The following is a 20709-nucleotide window of genomic DNA, read 5'->3' as shown; positions in this document are numbered from 1 at the left end:
TAGCTGGCCTAAGTACTTTTTAGTAAGCAGACCTTATGAATGGCTTAAACATCTTTTTTGCTCTTAGGAAAAAGAAAAAAAAAAAAAATCAACAAAAAAGCCCCAAATAAATAAAAGAGTTCTGCATGGAGCAGTACAACAGTTTACTGCTCCTAAGAACAGTATTTAGAGCTCGAGTGAATCAAACTCAGCACTGTGACAAGTACAGCCATTTTACCAGAGCTAAGTGATCACTCCTCTGACAAGCAGGGAGCATCTGAAGAACACTCATGTTATCTGTTGAGAACAGCACGATAGTTTCCTAAAGCTGCTGATCTGCAGATCTGTATCAGAGCTTTTGACATAATGCACACAGTGAAGAGAAATCAGCCATCCCATACAATAAATGAGCATGATTTATAGGAAAGCACTTTCCACCTGCAGATCTCAGGAACATTCAAAAGCAGATAGGCACCGTTATAATTTTACCAATGGATTAACAATTATCTTTCCCGATACTGACTAGAAGAAGATGGAGCTGTTAGGCATAAGAACAGAGAGGCCAGAAACAGTGTGTCCAAACCTCTAGCCCAAATTTCAGAACCTCTGAAGCAATTCAGTAGCGTGGTTTTGCGTTTAGAATTATTACTGCATTTTAATACCCTATTTTGAGACTTTTCCTCCTCACAATTCCAATACTTCAATTAATTCCACATTACAAAAGATAACAAGTATCAATACTAAATTCAAGTTTTCTAAAGCTCTTCTGTGAAAACTGGACTGGCAAATGTACTTCGTATATGCCAATACGCACTTAGATACTATGCCCACATTTCACATTTTGCTGCAAGTTTACCACCAGAGAACTGCCAGCAGTGTATGTTTCCTTCCTAACATATTCTCTCCTTTCAATTTAAAAGAACGATATTCACACTCATTTGTCTCAGAAGTAGCCAACAATTGGGTGCTACCTGATTACATGGGTTAAACAGAGTTAGAAAGACTAACAGTTATGCTTTGGTTCCTCTCCCAGTATCAGAAACTGCAGTATTTCTCTTGAACTCTGTCCTCACTTTTCATTTCCCTCAACCTGATGAGGGAAAAAAACATCACAAACTACTGGACTTGCGGGAATAAGTGAAGGAAAACTGGAACTCCAGAGTACTCCACAAATTATATAACTGTAAGATCGGTGCATAAATCTCTATACATACCTCTATCTCTCTCATTCTCAATTAAAGCAACTTACACCACGTTTCTGAAATACATCACATCTTAGTGCCTTCACCACCAAGATCCCAGCACTATGTACCGGCCCACAGAACGAACACAGCCAACCCTGCATGGTTCATTCTACCCAGATCTTTCCTCTTTTTAAAGTTTGCAGATGTCAATCTGAACCTCAGTCTCCACTTTTTCAAACAAACCTATGCATTCTTCAGGAAAACCAGGGGAATGTACTGAAAGTACACTACTACAATCATAAAACCTACACAGCCTATCAATGTTACAAGATCGGTAAACATTAACTTTACCTTCAGAAGCCTTAGAAGTGTGTAAAACTTCTTGCCCCTACACATTTTAGCAAGTGTAGACCAAATCTTCCAAGATTTTTCTCTCATGTTACAAGTAACAGAACAGAACAAGGTCTTGTTTAACACTATGATCTTATTTCAAGCCAGCTGTATAAAGATTTAAAAAAAGGAAAGGCAAATAATCCCAAGAATCGCCTCACCAGCAACCTGAGGCTATAGGAATTTCAGAAAATTTGAAGGGTTTCTTTTTTGCTGAGAAGCTTGTACCAATTGCAGTTAAATATGTACTGTTCTGCTCAGCTCTTCAAATACTGCTTTATTTGCTTAGCTTTCTTTCATTTATGTGTACTTTTTGAGAGCTAATGAACAGCAGAAATTTTTAAGGAAGATAATATCCATTTATACCATTGTTACCAGCAGCGAGACAAAAACAAAAACAAACAAAAAAAAACAGCTAAGAACACAGCACAGAACAGACGCTGGCTAAAAATCCACATCTAGTAATTTTTTTAATACATCTTTCAATGGCCATGAGAAGGGACACACAACCCACACCCGCCTTTAAAAACATACACAAAAGGGTAAAAGGACAATTTCTCACCTGAGATTGACTTTGTTTTAAAGAGGGATGCAAGATCTGTTCTATCAAGTTTTTACATCAGTGTAATACACCTGATGCAATTATAGCTACCACATCATCAGTTACGACAGTACAAAGATGTTTATCCACCAGTTTAAAGCATCTGGACCACACTACTTAATTCAGGTTATTCAGCAAGGCAGCTTGAGTGGCATAGTTCCATGCATCAGCAAAAGCAGCACAGCATACCAAACAAAAATCATCTAGATAAGAGTGATTAAAAAAAAGTAAGGCAGCTGATAGTAACATCAACTCACTTACCAGTGTTATTTGTGTAATCTCTATTTTGAGAAGGAAAAGAAAGCAAAGGAATTGAAAAAGCTTGTGCAAGCATGTAAGATAAAACGATCTTGGAATTATTTCATACACAGCAAAACCAAAATCTTGTATGAACTCAAGGATACAGTATTTTTACTCTGCTCTACTTTTAATCACCTCCACTTCTGATTAACAGTTACCAGTACGGAGTTGTGGAACCAGAACAGAAAAAGACACAGATGGTGTAGACCTTCTGCATTAGGAGCGGATTGTGATCCTAGAAATCTTAAGTTTACTACAAAGCATGCTGGTTTTAGGAAGTGACCAATCCCTAAACCTCCACATCTCCTCCACCACCATTTTATTGTTACTTTGTAGGAACCAGCAAGTTCAGTTCTGGTTAATTCCAGAAAGGAAGCCAAGACTTGGGAATATCTGAAGTTAAAATTTACTAAATTGGGTATCCAGCAACAGGGCTAACGGAGTCCCAAGAACATGGCTGCATTTACTTCAGAATAGGCGAAGAACAGACAGCAATAGCTACAGCTCTGGAGACATGGCACTATAAATGTTCTTATAACAATCCCACCCAAAGGATGTGAAGCACAGAGGAAGTAGAACTCCAAGGCACAGCTTATTTAATGCTGCATGTGGAAAGTATTTGAGAATGAAATAAATGTATGAGTACAGCACAAGTAATTCTCAATTTGGAGACACTGCCATTTCACATTACACAATCAACATTTCAGATGAAAAAACTACTCAGCAGTATCCTAAATCATTCAGCTGTCTGAATTATTACATAGCTTCCCTTGCATCAGAGTTTTTTTGGCATCAAAATACTGTTAGACATTTCGCAAACAGCTGCTTCAGATCTACTACAAGCTTTGAGAAGCATCACAAGGAGCAACACTGTTTAGAAAAACTGACTGTGTTACTCTTTAATTGAGCAGAAACAAACTGACTCACAAGAATTACACAGATGTTGAACTGTCTGTCACAGCTCAACAAAACAGTCTAAATATAAACACATGTAATTGTAATTTGAAAAAGTTTAAGTGTGCAATTTAACGGTTACCTGAACCTCTGAGTTAGAATCAACAGGCTGAAGCGTAAACCAGTTCTCTTTCCCTGTGTATTTGCATAAGTCTTCTTTTTTGATTGCCACCTTTCCTATAGCAGAGGGAGATAAAAGCACATGTACCTCAATAGGGCTGATCTGTGCTTAAAAACTTCTTTTTTTTTTTTTTTTAAGACAATGATGCTATGTGAAAAGCTCATAGAAACAAAGAACATGAAGTAGAAGTAAAGCAGTAAGTGTTCATACAAAGCCAATTAAGCTACTTCTGATGAATTATCTTGGATACCACTAATAACAAGGTTAAGTACAAGAACACACTTGTGGCTAAAAATAACAGCAAAGATCTGAGAGAAGACTAACGGTGCTGAAGAATATTTAAATAGCAATTTGAAGATAGAGGCCTTCTGCTCTTCTGCCTGCTATTTGGAAGGCTGTTATTATACCAAATTATCTGGTATCCTGGTACAAATTATTTCCTTCCTCAGTTCAAGTAACATGAAGTCCACATCCACAGCAGACACTTAGAGCTTTACAGCAATTTTATATGCAACTAACAGCTGTGATAAAGCCATTAGATAGTGAAATTAATCCCCCTCCTGTCATTTTTCAGTCATGAATGTTTTGTGCAACTTCTAAGTACTAGATTTACATGTTGCACTGGCAGAGAAAAGAAGTCTATTTATAGGTTTAAGAATTATTCCACAACTACAAAATCAAGTAACTCTTTAGATCTATAAAAGTAGTGGCATCAAGCATCAATATTTTATTGCACTGGAACAGAATTGGAGAAAAAAAATATTTCAAAATGTATTATACAAGATGTTCCATTAGCCTAGAAAAATAAATGCACCATTTAAATAATACAATTGAAAGTATAATAAAGCAAGAAAACAAATCCCATTTTTCAAACTTTAAATAAATATTTAGGAGCACTACCTGCCACGTTTTTGAAAATTCATTAGTTTAATAACTATACCCATAAAACCAGTTACTGAAAACTGAATGTTACACAAAATGCAGAGAGTACCCAGAACTTACCTATGCGCAAGTCTTTCTGTAGAACACTTTTATCATAAATGTAGAAGGACAACCACTGGAATGTTCTTGGAATCTCAAAGAGAAACTCCTCCCCAAAATAGGGGCTGAAAAGAAAAACAGAACATTAAGGGAGACACTTGGTGTGATTCATACTGCGGACGTTGAAATGCTACGTTTTTATTGATTTTTGTGATGACCACAATGCTGATCTGTCATCCAAGCCACCTACAGTCATTTCATGACAGAACATACAATCACACTGCACAAAAACAATTGGCAAGTGTTCAAGAAATAGACAGAAATTAGAGCATACAGAAAGTGCCATCTTTCCTGTAATTTCAATTACATTTTCCTGTCTTGAAGTCATTCTAGTTGGCTCCCAACCCATCATCCTTAAACAAATTATTTCTGGAAATAGAAAAAATACATTTTTCTATTCCATACACAGTTAAATCACAGTAAAACACAACTCAGGAACCAATTCACTAACTGCCAGCATGTTTTGCTCTAACTTCTGCCGTGCCCGATGCTCAAAGATTCAGACCTGTAAAAAGAAGCCATAAGCAGAAGAGAACAGTGCAACTGAAAGATAGAAACGCTCATCTCAAACCCACACTTATTCCCATATGATGAAACGATCACCGTACTTGTCCACCTAATTAAATCTAATAGAATATTCACAGCCATCCATGCTGTAACAAATAACGAAAACGAGTATTTGAAAAGCTTTCTGTGTAAGAAAAAAGAAAATCTGAGTTCCTCTGTATTGCAGAGCCATTTCATACAGAGAGTATTTGGTACCCTCCCACTCAAGGGATGCATACACCCATTAAACAGAGGGAAAACTTATGCACCCAGCCACAGCCAGCACTGAGACGTTTACATTCCAGCAGACTGAACAGAACCACAATGCTGTTTGTGCCACTGCAATTTGTGAGCTCCGGAAATAAAATACAATCACAACGTCTCCTATTTCAGAATGACCAGATTCCTACAGACTTCATACACTGTCATTTACAGTGCCGTATTATCAGCACAGATGTTCAGCTTCTGTGAAATGGATTTTAGCCTCCACTTCCTCTCTACAGAAAACCATCACAATGACAACTGGATCACACCCAGCAATTAAGTTTCTGTTGTTGTTTCCTAGTAAAGTACCTGGCTGATGTCGTACAGTTAAAATACCCGTTTATTCAAGTAGCACAAACATGTTACCTTTGGAACCACCCGCTGATAGTCAAATAGGATATCATACCCACTCTTCCCCCCCCTCAAAATAAATAAAGTCACCAAATCTCAAGTTCCAACACTTCATTAAATAAAACAACTGCTGACCAGTGCCAAAAATCCCATGTGCAAAATCCAGCATTCCAAATTATTCCAATCTATTCTCAGAATCAATGGTTTTAGCCCCAGGAATTCATTACAAAGCAGTTCAGAAGTTAAAATGTTCATTTAGTTCCAACACAGCATTTTCACAACAGGCTCCAAAGTATATGAATCATTACTACACCTCACATTATACTGATATGTAACAAAGATTCACAGTTGAAAAACTTTCTCCTAGTTTTTCAGCTCCTCGCTTTTCCTCTCATTTCATACCAACAAATTCAACTCACTTAGGGAACCATGTTCTTGTCAGCAGCACTACTGAAGCTACAGATCTCTGAGCATTACCTTTAGCAGCAGTGCAGGCTTAAGCAGCCCCAATTTCCTTATTGCTTTAACTGCCTATTCTAACTGTATTGACACAATAACTCATTAGAAGATGAAATGAGGGCTTATTTCTAACTTAGGTCAGGTTCACAACATGGCTCCCTGACTAGCTACACAGTAATAGCTGCAGTTAAAACAAAGTTATTACAGTGGAAAGTGTGAACAGCGGATGAAGAAGCTGGTACTGGCGTTGAGGGAAATTCTGCCACTAACTCAGCTTCAGTCGGGAGCAGAAGATGGCAAACAACCACCACGCATCACTAAGTGCTGACTCCTTATTTTTACCAGATCTACACAATTCTTATAACTACAATCAGATAACGATTTTCTGCTGTGGGATGGAGACTATCAGTAGAGCTTTCCAGCAGCCTGTATAGCAGCCATATCCTAAGGCTACGGAGAATGAAATTCACCAACACAGCAAAAAAATAGAAAAAAGAAATCAGTCACTGACAAACATTAACAGCAAGCACTGTGTTGTTCCAATCATGCATTGTGTTAACACATTTCTCCTTACCCAGATTATCACCAATGCGTTATGAATCAGTGGCTGGATACTCTTTAGCAAAGCATGAGGCACAAGACCTGTTGTTTGATAAATACAACTAGAATTCAGTTCCTTCTCTGACCCTGCACTGGCACACAGCTCAATTTGGAAAACAAAACAATTCATTTTAAAACCATAACCAAAAAAACAACACACTGCTGCCTCCCCCCATTTCCTCATATCTGACCACGGAAATTTGTGGAGATTCAAACTTCTTTAATGTTTCCAGGGAAAAAAAATGTAACTTCTTCAAAATCCACAGAAATCCCTCGCAGTGTCAGGAACCATTACTGAGTCATTAGCCACCATCTCCTTCCTATTAATTCATATTTCAGCTCTCTCTGAAAACTCATTTGCTTCACAACTGTACTTCAAAACATCACCACTGCTGGTGGAAACCCAAAAATATTTGCACACTTAAAAAATGCATTTTGTCCCTGGTTCTCAATCACTGGAACCAAAGACCATTTCAATTCTAATGATAACTACTTCCACAGATGTATAACTACCACAGACCTGCAGAATATAATTTGGATTAGATTCAGTTCAAGTTTGCAGACTAGAATATAGTGACAAAAACAGACCATGAATTACTTGTGCAAATAAGTCAGTAAGTAATTTTAAAAAAGAAAGAAATACCATATTAAAGCTTACTGGAAAGCAATGTGCAGTTTTGAAGCTAACACAATACAGAACTGTCACTTCCCTTCCAGTAGCCCTAGGTTACGAAGGTACTCTAGATTAATACAGTAATAAGCAACAGGATGGTATAATTAAGCTTCCAGAACAAGTGTCTGCCTTCAGAAGTGCACACATCCTAGGAATACAACATTAAGCATCCAGCTCTGGCTGCTGCTACCAGCAGATGCTTTACCTTCCTGTATTTCATCAGTTTGTACAAAACCCTATTCATGTTGTGGATTTAACTTCATACAGATGTCATTCAGAGAAGCAAAGGCAGTTGCCTACATAGCCAGGAGAGGCTAAAAGGCACCTACAGGTGAAGAGTGCTTCAGAACACTGACTTTTGGTTAATAAAACATTCTAGAGTTGGGAATATAAATTTAATGTCACCTGAAATCTGTCCATTTGGAGTGTCGATTGAGACACCCCCAAAACTGTCACATTATACAGATTTTTCTTCTTCCCTCTGTGAGATACCAGTGGCACCATTCTCAAGTGTCAGGTACTTTTCAATACTGTTAAAAATCCAAGGTGATTCCTTTTACTAATGTTTCACTACGCAGTTGTTTGTTCTTTTTCACATGATTCAAGTGCATCAGCACGACACCTCTTTAAAGTGAACATATTCCCCTCTCTTTAAAGGGAATACAATTTTATGAAATACATAAAAATTAAGAGAACCTCTAGCTAAGTATTGCCCAGAGAGGCACAGCAAGTTGTTCTGCGAGAGTACAGGTTGCAGTTCTTGCAACAAAGCTTGCAGGAGGGAATGAGGCCTACCCAGGGGAACATCCCACAGCAAACAAAACCCTTATACATGGAAAAGTTCAAGTTCCTCCATTCTGCAAACAGGTTTTACAAGACAGACGCTAAGAGCAGAATTCCACCACTGCACAGTGACTACATGTCAGGAGTAGGAAATGACACGGAGAGATGAGATGGAGCAGATTTCTTTCCCTTGAAAATAACCTGGCAAGGAAAAGAACGTTACGCTGCCCAATGGAATGGAACAGAGTAACAGCAGAATCTGTTTCAGCATGTTTCATTTTAAAAGCACTGTGGTACCCATAAGCCTCCATTTTGTCTTTTTTCCACTACTCTTACGATTTGCACACTGCTGTAACGCTTCTGAGAAGTCACCACAAGTCAGTTCTCATGTCAAAGAGGCAGGAGCAAAGCCACGTGCACACTGATACAAGTCTTGCTTTTGTTCAGGACTCAGACTGTCTAGGTTACAATTTCCATGTAAAAAAACAAAGCTTACCTTAAAGATTTTTCAACTACCTGCGTACGAAAAACTTCTTCTTGGTCCAAATTTATGGTACAGAAAAAGTCTCTCATCTTGTTGGGTACCAAATGTTTGGCATCATCTGTAAGCAAAAAAAAAAAAAACAAAACCAAACAACTGTAAGTAATGAGGGGAAAAAACAAGATGATAAACACACAAAAGTTCTGTTCTAAGGGACATCCAAAGTCTGTCCTTTCACCCAACATGCATTTCCATATTTGCTCCCTTATGCACCCAGAGAGTTGTTTATATTCTGTGTGATATGGAGAGAGCTGCCAGGAAGATGACAGCACGCTGCCTCACCAGCACTGCCGCCTGCAGCACCTGCACCTCCCTCCAGGCCTGAGGGCACTGAGGCTGAGAAGTCCCAGCCTGGGGCAACCCAGCATTACCTCCCAACACAAAGACAGACAATGTCTGAGCTACTGTTTGCTCAGCAGTATCTCCTTAAACATCTTCCGTGCAGGAAGCTGATTAATAAGACCCAACCCGTCAAATCTACTTCATTTTTCATAATGAACAGCTATTGCTGATTGATGCATTTCCAAACATTCAGCTACAAGAACTGGTGGTTTTTTCCCCCCTAATGTCTAGTTTAGTAGGGAAAGGGGAGAAAAAAATAGATTGACTAAATGCAACACATGTAAGAACATGAAAAAGTTTCCAATGAGATGGGAAGAACTGAGAGTTCTTGGATGCTGAGCACAGGCCACTGCACCAACCTCTGCTGGGCACCAGGCAGCCCCTTCCTGAAATAGTTACTTCTAAGTGGGTACAGCTAAGAATACTTCCCCATATTCCAACTACTTGTCCAGAATCCCAACACTGTAGACACCTCCCCATCTTTATGGCAATACTGCCCATCAGCTTAAGCAGTTATGTCCCCTCTGGTGCATTCTTCTTTGAAGACAGGAATGGGTCCCTGTCACCTTATATCCTGATGACAGGCATGAGGCTTTTTTGATCCTCACTCCTACAGAGAGGAGCTCTTAATTGCTGTGCAGTTCTTCTCTGTCTTACACCATTATAATTCTGATCTTTAACACAGGCAACCAAAACTGTATTCAGGACTCGGCTGCAGCCAGCAGCTCTGACAGTCCTATTCACTTCCACTCCTACTGGTGATGCCTCCCACAGAAAACACTGCATCAAAATTATCTGAACTTCAGATAAGGTACTGAAGAGTAACGTGGCCACAGCTACATGAATTGCTGATTTTCACTATGTATCACGTCTAAAAATCACACCACCTCCACCTACAAAGTCTGCAGCCTGAAAGACAGATTTGTCACAAGCGTGTTCCTGTTGGAAAAATCACAGATGTGAAGCATGTTGGAAAATAAGCTTCACTGTTTATGCTGTTAAGATATTAAAGCAGAAGAGCTTTGTTTTCTCTTTTTGCCTAATCACAGAATCACAGAATTACCCGGGTTGGAAGGGACCTCAAGGATCATGTAGTTCCAACCCCCCTGCCTAGCAGGGCCACCAAACATACACCTTTTGTCCTAATCATACATCAGTGGTGGCCTTTAAATTCAACCAATTCAGTCTGGTATTTGAAGAGTCCCCACAGCACTGAGCAGAGCGGGATGCTTGAACAGAGCAGGCTGAGCCACTGCTGCGCTTTGGAAGCCAGGGATACATGCACTGGGAAGGCACGGACACCCTGTGCACACTGCAGGAACTCCCCCAGGTAAAGCTCTGCTCTCCGAAGCACCAGGGAGCTCGTCAGCAACTTGGGTGTGGGAAAGGAGGAAGCACAGGTATTATTTTTAAACATCACCCTTAATGCTGACAGACCGAGGGATATGTACAGAACTGGTTTTGAATGCCTTTAGATTTCAAAATGGAGCTAAACAGAAAGCGACCAGTGAGACAGTGAGGAAAAAATTACACAAGTATGAGATGGAAGATGACCTTCAAGCAGAAAACTTGTTAACACTTATGAAAAACAAAAGGAAATGGACGAGAGGCCACTATCTGCAGGGGGTCTGCTGCTGGGGTTTGTAATTAGCGACCACAATGAGCACACTCCGTTATCAGCATCTTAGAACTTGGGTTAATACCCTGAAAGTCCTCCACCCTGTTTTAAAACATCTAAGATGTAACAACACTATAAACCATAGGACAGCTATTTGCACACCATACTTCATAGCCCAACCCAGCAGCACAAGTACAAAACGCATCACTAATAATAAACACCGACCCTTCTATTTTGAAAAGGTAAATCCATAACTATGACTGACCAGCTGACTGTCTTTTCAACTGTCTCTGCTGACACTCAACATCGTCCTTGGGGTAAACAGCAAAAAAATGATAGTAAAGAAAAACTTCTGTCAACTATGTAGTTTGGTTCAGATTTTAAAGTATGTACAGAGCACTGTTTGGGTTCTGTGTGCAACTATGTTGTAAAGCCCTGCTTCAAAGCAACATCAACTCAAGCCTAAGCAAATTGAAAAAGCTGTGATTCTAATAAAAACTCAGTGTTAAAGCAACATCAATTTAGCAACACAGTATTCAATAAGCTTGAACTTCTCATACCACTTTCACATTACACATTAGTTGTAAGAGCAACTCACTGCACATCAATTCAAGTTCAACAGATACACAGTGTGACTGTAACACAGCGCTAACGGGGATCAAGCACCAGACACGAAGGAGATGGGACACACCTGAGCTGCTCACAGTGCCCCACCACACGAAGGAAGGAGCACCACCTTCCGCTTGCCATCACTTTACCAGGTTGCAGAATGCAGCAACATTCAGAGTTACTTTGTAACCGGGGGAACCATCCAGCACACTTATGTAGATCAATAAAAGCAGCTTCAAGTGTTTTGAGAAACCCAGGGGTTCACCTTCTAATACCTCAGGCAATATTGGTGCTCAGTTCAGTACCACAGAACACAGACTCCCCGAATTGCTGCTTTCAGCTGCTGACAAACACCCTGCGGGCGGCAGCCAGGCCTGGCACTGCTGCACAGAGAGGGGTCGGATGCCCCATCACTGGAGGTGCCCGAGGCCAGACTGGATGTGCCTGTGCAGCCCCAAATGGTGCCGGATCCAGCAGCTGGGAGCCCTGCACAAGCCATGAGATCAGCAACTCCAAACCGAGCCGTTCTGCGACTCCAGGATAGAAGTCAAGCAGCAGCGCAGCATCATTAAACGCGTCAATTGTCAGCTCTGACCTGGCTCCAGCAGCAGCCCGCGGTAGTTCCGTGCCACCTGCTGCCACCGGGCTCTGCCCCTCCGGCCGCGATGAACGAGCCCAATTAATGACGGCAAACCCGCTCCGCACGGCGCGGGCTTTAAACACGCTCCGGGCCGCAGACACCGGGCAGCCCCCGATCCCCGCCCCGGCCGAACCCGCCCCGCGTCTCTTCGCTCCGTTCTGGGCCGCGTGAGCGAGGAGCTGAGCGGGGCTCGTGCCGTGCGGCAGGAAGCGCTTCACATCCTGTTGCTCTGCGCTCCGCAGCCGCAGCGCCGTCCCCTCCCGCCGCGTGCTCAGCTCCGCTTCCCATGGTACGGAACGCGGGGTATTTTTAGTCAGCACTTCCTAACCACCAAAATAAAGCCTCTCACACACACTCACACACGGCACAAAGGCGCTGAAGCTCCGCTGACCGTTCAGAACTCCGTTCCACCGCCGACTTCCTGAACGCGGATCATTTCGCAACCGCCGCTTGACAAACAGCGCCGTGCGGGGCTGGGAGGGCGGCGATACGGCCCGGGCGGAGTGCGCTCCCGGAGCCCCCGGCACGTGCCGGACACAGCACGACACAGCACGGCGCAGCACGGCACAACACGGCACGGCACACACAGCACAACACAGCACGGCACGGCACAGCTCAGCACAGCATACACACAACACAGCACAGCGCGGCGCCCCGCCCGCACACGCACACACACACACGCACACACACACACAGACACACACACACCGCGCTCCCGCCGCCATCGCGCCGCCCCCGCCCCGGGGCTCCCCGCGCCGCCGTGAGGCGATGCCGCCCCGCCGCAAGGACGGAGAAGCGGCGGCGATCGCTCGGCGATAGCTCGGCTCGGCACCCTCCCGCCGGGCCGTCACACATCCCGGCTCGTCCCGCTCCGCCCGCACTTACAAATCTTGCCCCGCAGGCTCTGCAGCACCCGCACCTCGTCGCCGCCGTCCTGGGCCGCCATCGCCGCCGCCTGCGCACTGCGGGACGGGGGAGGAGCGATGCACGAAGGACCGGCCCGTCCCGCCTCACTCCGCCCTCGGGGGCCGCCACGGAGCGGCGCTGTGGCGCGTGCGCACTCGGCCCGTGTCCCGGCAGCCCTCGTGGGGCGGTGCCGCCCCGCTGTGCCGGGTTCGGCCCGGTTCGGTTCGAGCTGTGCTGGCACTTCACGGGGTCGCTCCGGCTTTGTCCCGCCGGGCCCAGCTCGGCTTTGTCCTGCGTGCGGCGTCCGCAGGAGACAGAAGCTGTAGGCTGAAGCACGTTGGACGCCCGCATTGCCGCGCTCACAGCGCGTCCTGCTGCCGGCACAGAGCGCTGCTCCGCGTTCCATGTGCGGTAGCACCGACCCCAACACCGATGGGCCCAGCTGGGCTCTGCCCGGTCAGCTCTGTGTAACAGCCCATCGCACCGCTATGACATGGCACGGAGCCTGTAATTGGGCTGTCAAACAAAAGCCAGCCCCAGTGCTGCCGGTTTTCCAGCAGCTGTGAAATTCCCTCTTCGCTCCCATACTCCGCACCAGGTTAAAGGAAAAGAGACAAAGGCGGCAGGAGCAGCTCAGGGGACAAGGAGCAGCTTCAGCACGCTGCGATGTGGGGGTTTGTGTGCACGCACATCGCTAACTCACACAAAGACACGGGTTTGTATGAGCTGATTTTTACCTGCTCGAAGTGACGGCTTCCTCAATAGCACAAACTGAGGGATCTGATCACCTACGGTTGTCTGCCCTGTGGGTGCTGAACCCAGGCTCAGAGCTGAGAGCTTTGGGACAGAAACCTCTTCAGCAGGGAAGGACGAGGTATGGTCAACATGGTGAGCTGTGTCGCAACAGTTCTGACACAGATATGTGACTTCAGTTCTGCCACAACACTCTTGAGGGTTACATGACAGCTGGAGTTCACCGTTTAACTTAACATCACCTTTCTTTGAAGTAACTTCTAATTAGTTTTTTAAATAGGTCAGAAAATAAATATATGTAGCCAACTTCTGATTCCCTTTGTTTAGGTATACATCTCTACTGAGGACCAGCCCCAGATGCTCTAAATAATTGAGCTTTAAATTTAATCTAAATGCAAGTTACAGAAGAGTGACACCCAGCTGAAGGGGGTTCGTATCTTCATATTCTCTATGCAGTGAAGACACTACATGTATTGGCAGTAGTTCCAAATCCTTGGAAGTGCAGAGCATAAGATACACACACAATCTATACCATCAGAATTTGATTTTTAAGTAAGATTTTTAAAGTTGTAGGTCATCATGAAAACACGTTTAAGATGCTGCAAAGCATTAACCGCAGTTTACCTGTCTTCCACTCCTTTAAGGTACCCAACAGGTAGATTCTGTTCACCCATTACTGCAGGATGCAGCAGACACTGGCACTTCCCTTGAGTTCTGGCGTGTTCTCAATTCACTGCTCTGACTTTAACAGAGGGAGCATTTGGCAACTGTTGCTTAATCTTATAATGAAACATATGGTAGAAGATTCGTATCTCTGGACTGTACAGATTAAGTATGAACTTAAAAAATGGAGAGACTTACAGAAAAATAGGAAGAGGTTATTTTAATCAAGCAAAAACAGTTATAATAACTCTAAAAATAAAATTAGACTCTTTATCAATCCTTAACATCTGCATTTAATATTTTCTTCTAAACAAAAATACAGATGCAGCAAATTACAGTCTTTGACAACATACAGTATTTACTTTCTCTTACACTTATTTTAATTCTAATTTGGTCATTAATACTTAACTCATTACTTCAACGTGTTACTTGTAGTAAAAGTGCCACAACTGAACTATAAACATGACATTGCCATCTTAAAACTCCTTTGCTATAAACTGTAGATAATATACAGAGTTACAAAGTCATTGTGTTTTTATCAAAATATACAAACCCCCCCCAAACCTAACACAAGCTATCAATATTTTTCTTATGAACTATACAGTTATATAAAATATCTGTAAAATTATCTTTATATGTATAAATATTCTACCTTATTTGCTTTGGTCTATAATTATCATCATCATACAAGTCCACTTAGAAAATATCCTCGTGTACTTTCTTTGAAACATCATCATACTTTCCTGTGTTTATTCTGCTATTATCCTAATTGAAAATGGAACCAAAACTGCTATGAAACCAAACATTTCTCAAAGGGTTCACAGCGTTCATCAATGACAGGATAAATAAGCGGACTACATTATTACTTCAATCAATACTGTACTATAATTTCAATTGTAATTTTATCATACCCAAGCTATAATTTCCTTTAGAATATTCAGGAAAACCAAGTAAACAAATTGTGTACCATATTTGCACATAGAATTAAGTTGAGGTTCACTGACCTTTGTCCAGACTTAAAACACTTTTAACACTTTGTAACAATGAATGTACATAACAAATTGGAAGTGCAGATCGAGTACAACAGAGCCCTATGATATAATATGCAACTTGTAGACATTTAACCTCTTCAACTTTTTAAACCTCTTTGTTTTGGTTTAAATTAACACTATTTTGTGACTAACTGTACTATTAATTGCAGTGATGTCTTCTTTCAGAAGCTCACCCTCTGATTCCTGGTGAATGCAAACTGCTCAGTCAGAAGGCCCACCGGAACATTGTGGTGTGGCAGGAGAAGGGAAGCAGAAAGGCCAGCGTGGCTTCTTCCAGCAACACGATGCTGCTGCTTCTCTGCTCCGGGCCTACCGTGCTTGGCCAAGGGACACTGAGATGAAGCTTGCCTGGGGTGAGACACTGGGACGTACAAAGTACTGATATTGCATTTAAGGCACAGGGATGACAAGGAATCCCACAAATTGGCCCTATCCCTGTTATCTATGGAAACTGCCTCAGGGATGTACATGGAAGCAAAAATCTGATTTTTTAGCTCTTCCTCCCGAAAATCAAAGCATTCACTGGGAGCTGCACTGTCATTTGTAGCCCAGGCATTACACCAGGATGTGGAGGAAGACTCTCTTATCTACTCTTCTACTGAGAAGAAAGATATTTCTAAAATACAGCAGTTTCAGACTCACCAGGAGGTGGACGTTTGTATTATAGAGTTCTTCAAACAACACTACTTAATGAGAACAATTTTCTTTCAACAGATGACCTGAACAACTTTACAGTTCAGTCATTCAGAACTTCTGCCATTTGGAAGACTGGCTACTACGATTTGCACTGAATCTTCATGAAACGTTCCAGTGACGCCTCTAATCTGGCATACTTTCTGCACAAGCACTCAGACTTAATGCTTAATACGGTAACTACAAAACTGAGAACAGAAAGGAAAAAAGGTTTATACTTTTGTGTATGTTTTGTAAATGTTGAGTTACAGAAAAATACTCCAAAACTGAACTGTACTTCAGCAGACCCGAACTGATGAAACAGTGCCCACCTTCACTGTAGAATACACTAAATCACGATTTGCTTATAAACACATTAACTTTTGTTAAAAAAAAAAAAAAAAGCAACATATGATTTCTGCAGCAAAAATTCCTTCTATAGTATATGATTTGAACTTACATATTTATTTTGTCCAGAATGATTCTGACTGAACAACAGCACTGTAGAACAGTTCAGTGGCTAGTTTCTTCTAGCTTTAAGTAGAAGGAGTTTGGTTGGTCTTGCATTTTCCTTCTTTCTCTCCACACGTATGCTAGAAGTCTGTTCTGCCAAAACTATTTGGGGTCTTTCAAATTAAGCTTGTTTTATTGCAAATAATAAATTTTTCATTTCAGCGTTATTTTTCCTTTGTTTGCATATATTGATATATGTTTAAATGAAGACCTTTGTAAATTATCTGTGTGGAGAATTTTCCCCATTCGATGCATCTACATTTTCTCCAACATACAGTTTTGTATTTTTCTTCTCTTTGCACAACTGTCACTCAGAGTACAACTTCTGGAGTTACATTTTGTATGGTTTTCCCTTCACTTCCTTCTGAGCCAAGGAAATGCTGATTTTCCAACAGCTGAGCGCTTTCATTGCAGAACTGCTCTTTTCTGTCCTGTGGACCTGTACTTTTGAATAGATGTTTCTTCTGGTGCATTCCCAGAGCAGCTGCTGTCTTGCAGATTTTGGGGCACTGAAAACAAGCATATCCTTTTCCATTATGCTCACGTATATGTCTTTGCTCATGGTTCCTTTTGGTAGAAAGATAGAGGAAACTCTGCAAGCAGAACTGACAGTGGTAGCGTTTTTCTCCAGTATGAATTCTTTCATGTATTTTGAGTGTTTCATTTAAAGTGAATGCCTTATTACAGTACTGACAGACAAAGTCTTTGATGCCCAGGTGAATACGTTCATGTTTCTGTAAATTTCCAGGGACTGAAAAACATTTACCGCACGTTTTGCAGGTGAAGGGCTTTTCCCCTGTGTGACACCTCATATGCATTTTTAATGTGGATGGACTTTGAAATTGTTTTTGGCATAATTCACAAATGTAAGGCTTTGAAGTAGATACGTGCCAATGTACATGTTCTTGAGTTTCTGTAGTGGAGTTTTGATCTCCTTCACAGAGCTCACAATGAAGACTGGGCATTTCTGTGTTCTCCTCTTGACTAACTGCCTTGTCTTCAGGAGTGCTCCTGAGCACATACTCTCGACTGCACGTACTGTGACTTTCCATAATGGTGTTCCTATTTCCGTGCTTTTTCCTCCACTTGGTCTTCTTCATTTTTCTTAGCTGTTTAGACTTCTTTTTGGGTTTGTAATTGTAATACGGTCTCCAGGGCTTATCACTGGAGTCCTGATCACTTACATCATCACACATTTCTGTCATCTCCAAGCATTCTGAGCTATAGAGCCTAGACGGGCTTTTCTCTTTTATCTCCATTTCTGACTCCTCATTTAGATTGTCCTGTTTGGACTCGTGCTTAGATTTTCGTCCCCTTTTACAGAATAGCTTAGATCCTAATATATGCCTTTTAACAATAGCCTCATTACCGATTTTTACTGTTATTTGACAAAGAGGAGCAACATTGCTGTCAGTAGATGTTCCAGGTAAGGCAGGCTTTGCAATGTAAGTCTCAGTTTTACTCGACTCTTCAGAAGTATTAGTGGTTTTGCTAGATGAACCTCCAGATCCTTGGATGTGCTCCATATCCTCAGCTGCTTCTGCTTTGTTGCACAGCACTGCTTTCTTTTTCTCCTTAATAGGTTTTGATTTTGTAATACATTTTCCATAGTTATCTGACCCATACTTACAATCTTCACTTGCAGGTTGACTAGGTACACTATTAGACGATTCTGTCTTACTGTTTTCTACAGAAGTGATTGTTTTACTGTGCATTATTACTGATGAAACTCTGCTACTGTGCATTATAACAGAGGGTGCAGAACTGCTGTAACTGATTACAGAGGTTGAATTTTCTTTCACATTAGTTAAAGACACGACTGAGGAATCATACTCGTGAGAACCAGAGTCTTTTGCAGCAGTGGGAACTCTTTTGTCAGCTGTGAATAAGTCTCTTTGCAGATCAGAATTTAAGATTCCTACTCCCCAGGAGGAAGAGTTCGGAGGATTAGTGGAAGATGCTGTATCATTACATGAAGAAGTGTCCAATACAAGAGTTCTGTTGTTTGTTAATATATTACTTTGAAAATTCAGTGGCGGTAGCTCAGAACTAATTGAACTCTGAATGAAGCAGTTACTAGAAGCAGTTTCGTTAACTTGGCTACTTGTTTGAACGTTTTCATACGTAGAATTTCGGTAGGACTTATATGGTAGTCGCCTGCACTTCATGGGCAGAAGTCGGTAAAGTTTGTACGGGTACACACTTGGTTTTAAGCCTCCATTGGCAGTCTTCTTACTTACTGAGAGACGATGGTCAATTGCATGGAAAGATTTCTGATGATTTTTTAGTATATAGTAAGTCATGAAAGTCTCTAGGCAGAAAATGCACTGATACCGCCTTTCTCCAGTGTGCCAGATCTCGTGTCTTGTGCGATACTCAGCTAATGCAAATACCTTGTTGCAGTAGTGACACGGGTACGTTCTTCTCCATGAATGCACATTTGCATGTCTTCGAAGGCTCGACAGTGTTACATAACTACGTTTGCAAACTATGCAAGTGTATAATATCTGCCCGTCAACAACTTTAACCAAGTGATCCGTTTCTGGTAAAGCACAGTTTGCATTAGAATAATCAGTTATGCTGTTTTCAGACAACAGAGGCTCCGTGTTTGCATATGAACTCTCATTCCTTCCATCCGTAGCAGTATAATTATCTGAAAAATTTTGTTCATTCCCACTGTGAACAGATAAGCTACTTGATCTCACACAGACTTGTTCATGACTTTCCAGTATATTTAGATTTGCAAATTGTTTGCTGCAGTATTTGCATATGAAAGTTTCTTGATGCTCTGAATGGAGTTGAAGATGAGTACTGAGTAACGCCCTGTCACTGAATGATTTTGCACAGCAGTTACAGCTGTAAGCAGGTGTAACAACAGTTGTCACAGATCCAGAGATATTAGCAGATGTGTTTTCTTCTTCTCTGGACAAATGGAGATCTCCTGCTTTATTCTGAGGCTTTGGAATGGAAATAATTCTCTGATCATTAGCTGTTTCAGGCTGGGCTTCTGCATTGGCTACCGCAGAGGCTGGTACTTTTGCTACAGCCGAACCAGTACCCTGGGACTTGAAGGCTGCTTTAGGAGTAGTACTACATGCTTGTTTTACTGGCTGAATGAGTGGTGTAGCTCGGAGATTTTCATAGTGGTCTTCACCTGCACTGTATGAAGAGCTGCTTTCCTGTTCAATGCGAGGCGTTCCTTGAAAAGTATCTCCCCCTGAAGAAACGGCGTAGGAGTGCTCTGCCAATGTACTGCCTGGCTCTGCATCTTTGCAAGTGTTGCTTCTGTCAAGGCTGACGTTGGTGGTTTGTGCTGTCTCGGATACCTTTTTAAAGTTTGCCCTCAAATCAAGTGGAGAAAACAAACTATTTTCTGTTTCGAAAATTGAGAATGCATTTGTAATTCGTGGTCCATTTGTCACTGCAGAGTCTTCGTGTCTCTTTTCATGTTTTTCCTCTTTGACAGACCCCTTCTCACTAACGCAGTATGCATAAGGGCAGGGGGAGCTTGAAAAATTAACATCTGTAAGATCTTCAAGAAATGATATTCCCAGCTTTTTCCCTGCAGCTGCGAGGTCTGTTACAGTCTCCTGCCTCTTAACAACCACTGTGGAGCTGTAGATGTAGTTCAGTATTTCTGTAAACACTTCAGCTTTGAGATCATCTAATTCCAGTACATGACCCGAAATACAGATAGTACGACTCCAAAATATGTTTTTAAAGTAAAGACTTGAAGCTGCTAGCACATTACTGTGGGCTTTAAATTTGGTGTCTTCCACAATTATGGTGACATCACATAAAATACCCCTAATGCGCTGCTCATTTAAAATAGAGAGTACAGTGTCACTATGGAAGTCGTCCTTGAGATCCTTTGAATGGGACATGACTGTCATCTACAACGAAAAAGAAAAAGGATTCATTTCAATTACATATCCAATTTGTAGTTCTGTATTTCTCTTACAGTTTCTTTTTTAAACGTACTAACTTTTGACATAGATTTCATGTTGGAGTTACTTAGATTCTCTACTGCCAATGATACCAAAGGTAACCTGGCTTCTCAGGACATCAGGATGATTTATATAGAGCGATCTCCAGGTAGAAATTATTTTCTCCCAGCTGACTGATACTACAATCGTGGATGCATCATCCCATCC

The 20709-nt window shown here is 41.8% G+C and overlaps 2 protein-coding genes across 26 annotated transcripts in view; both read right to left on the bottom strand.

The window, feature by feature from the left end:
• The window catches only part of RASA2 (RAS p21 protein activator 2), a 40149-nt gene extending 27189 nt beyond the window's left edge, over positions 1–12960 (bottom strand). For 11 of the 12 annotated variants that reach the window (XR_014933190.1, XR_014933191.1, XR_014933193.1 and 8 more), the window contains exons 1-4: positions 12882–12960; positions 8743–8848; positions 4532–4635; positions 3491–3585 (exon numbers count right to left, since the gene is read on the bottom strand). Coding sequence is in view for 6 of the 12 variants with exons in the window: in XM_032446466.2 (XP_032302357.2) it covers positions 3491–3585; positions 4532–4635; positions 8743–8848; positions 12882–12942 (366 nt within the window). In the remaining 6 variants the exon portion in view is untranslated. Of the gene's footprint in view, positions 1–3490; positions 3586–4531; positions 4636–8742; positions 8849–12387 lie in introns of all 12 variants that reach the window. The other variant, XM_032446468.2, reaches the window with a different exon arrangement.
• Positions 12961–14523: 1563 nt separating this feature from the next.
• Positions 14524–20709, bottom strand: part of ZBTB38 (zinc finger and BTB domain containing 38) — an 84058-nt gene continuing 77872 nt past the window's right edge. For all 14 annotated transcript variants that reach the window (XM_085512943.1, XM_085512945.1, XM_085512949.1 and 11 more), the window contains one exon: positions 14524–20448. In XM_085512943.1, coding sequence (XP_085369069.1) covers positions 16867–20448 — 3582 coding nt within the window. In that variant the 3' untranslated portion in view covers positions 14524–16866. The remainder of the gene's footprint in view (positions 20449–20709) is intronic.

The sequence above is a fragment of the Coturnix japonica genome, chromosome 12 (genome assembly GCF_054131305.1).
Source record: "Coturnix japonica strain WE chromosome 12, WE-NBRP24, whole genome shotgun sequence".
NCBI classification, from domain to species: domain Eukaryota; kingdom Metazoa; phylum Chordata; class Aves; order Galliformes; family Phasianidae; genus Coturnix; species Coturnix japonica.
Note: the sequence above shows the minus strand (reverse complement) of the source record. Positions and strands in the feature narration are given on the sequence as shown.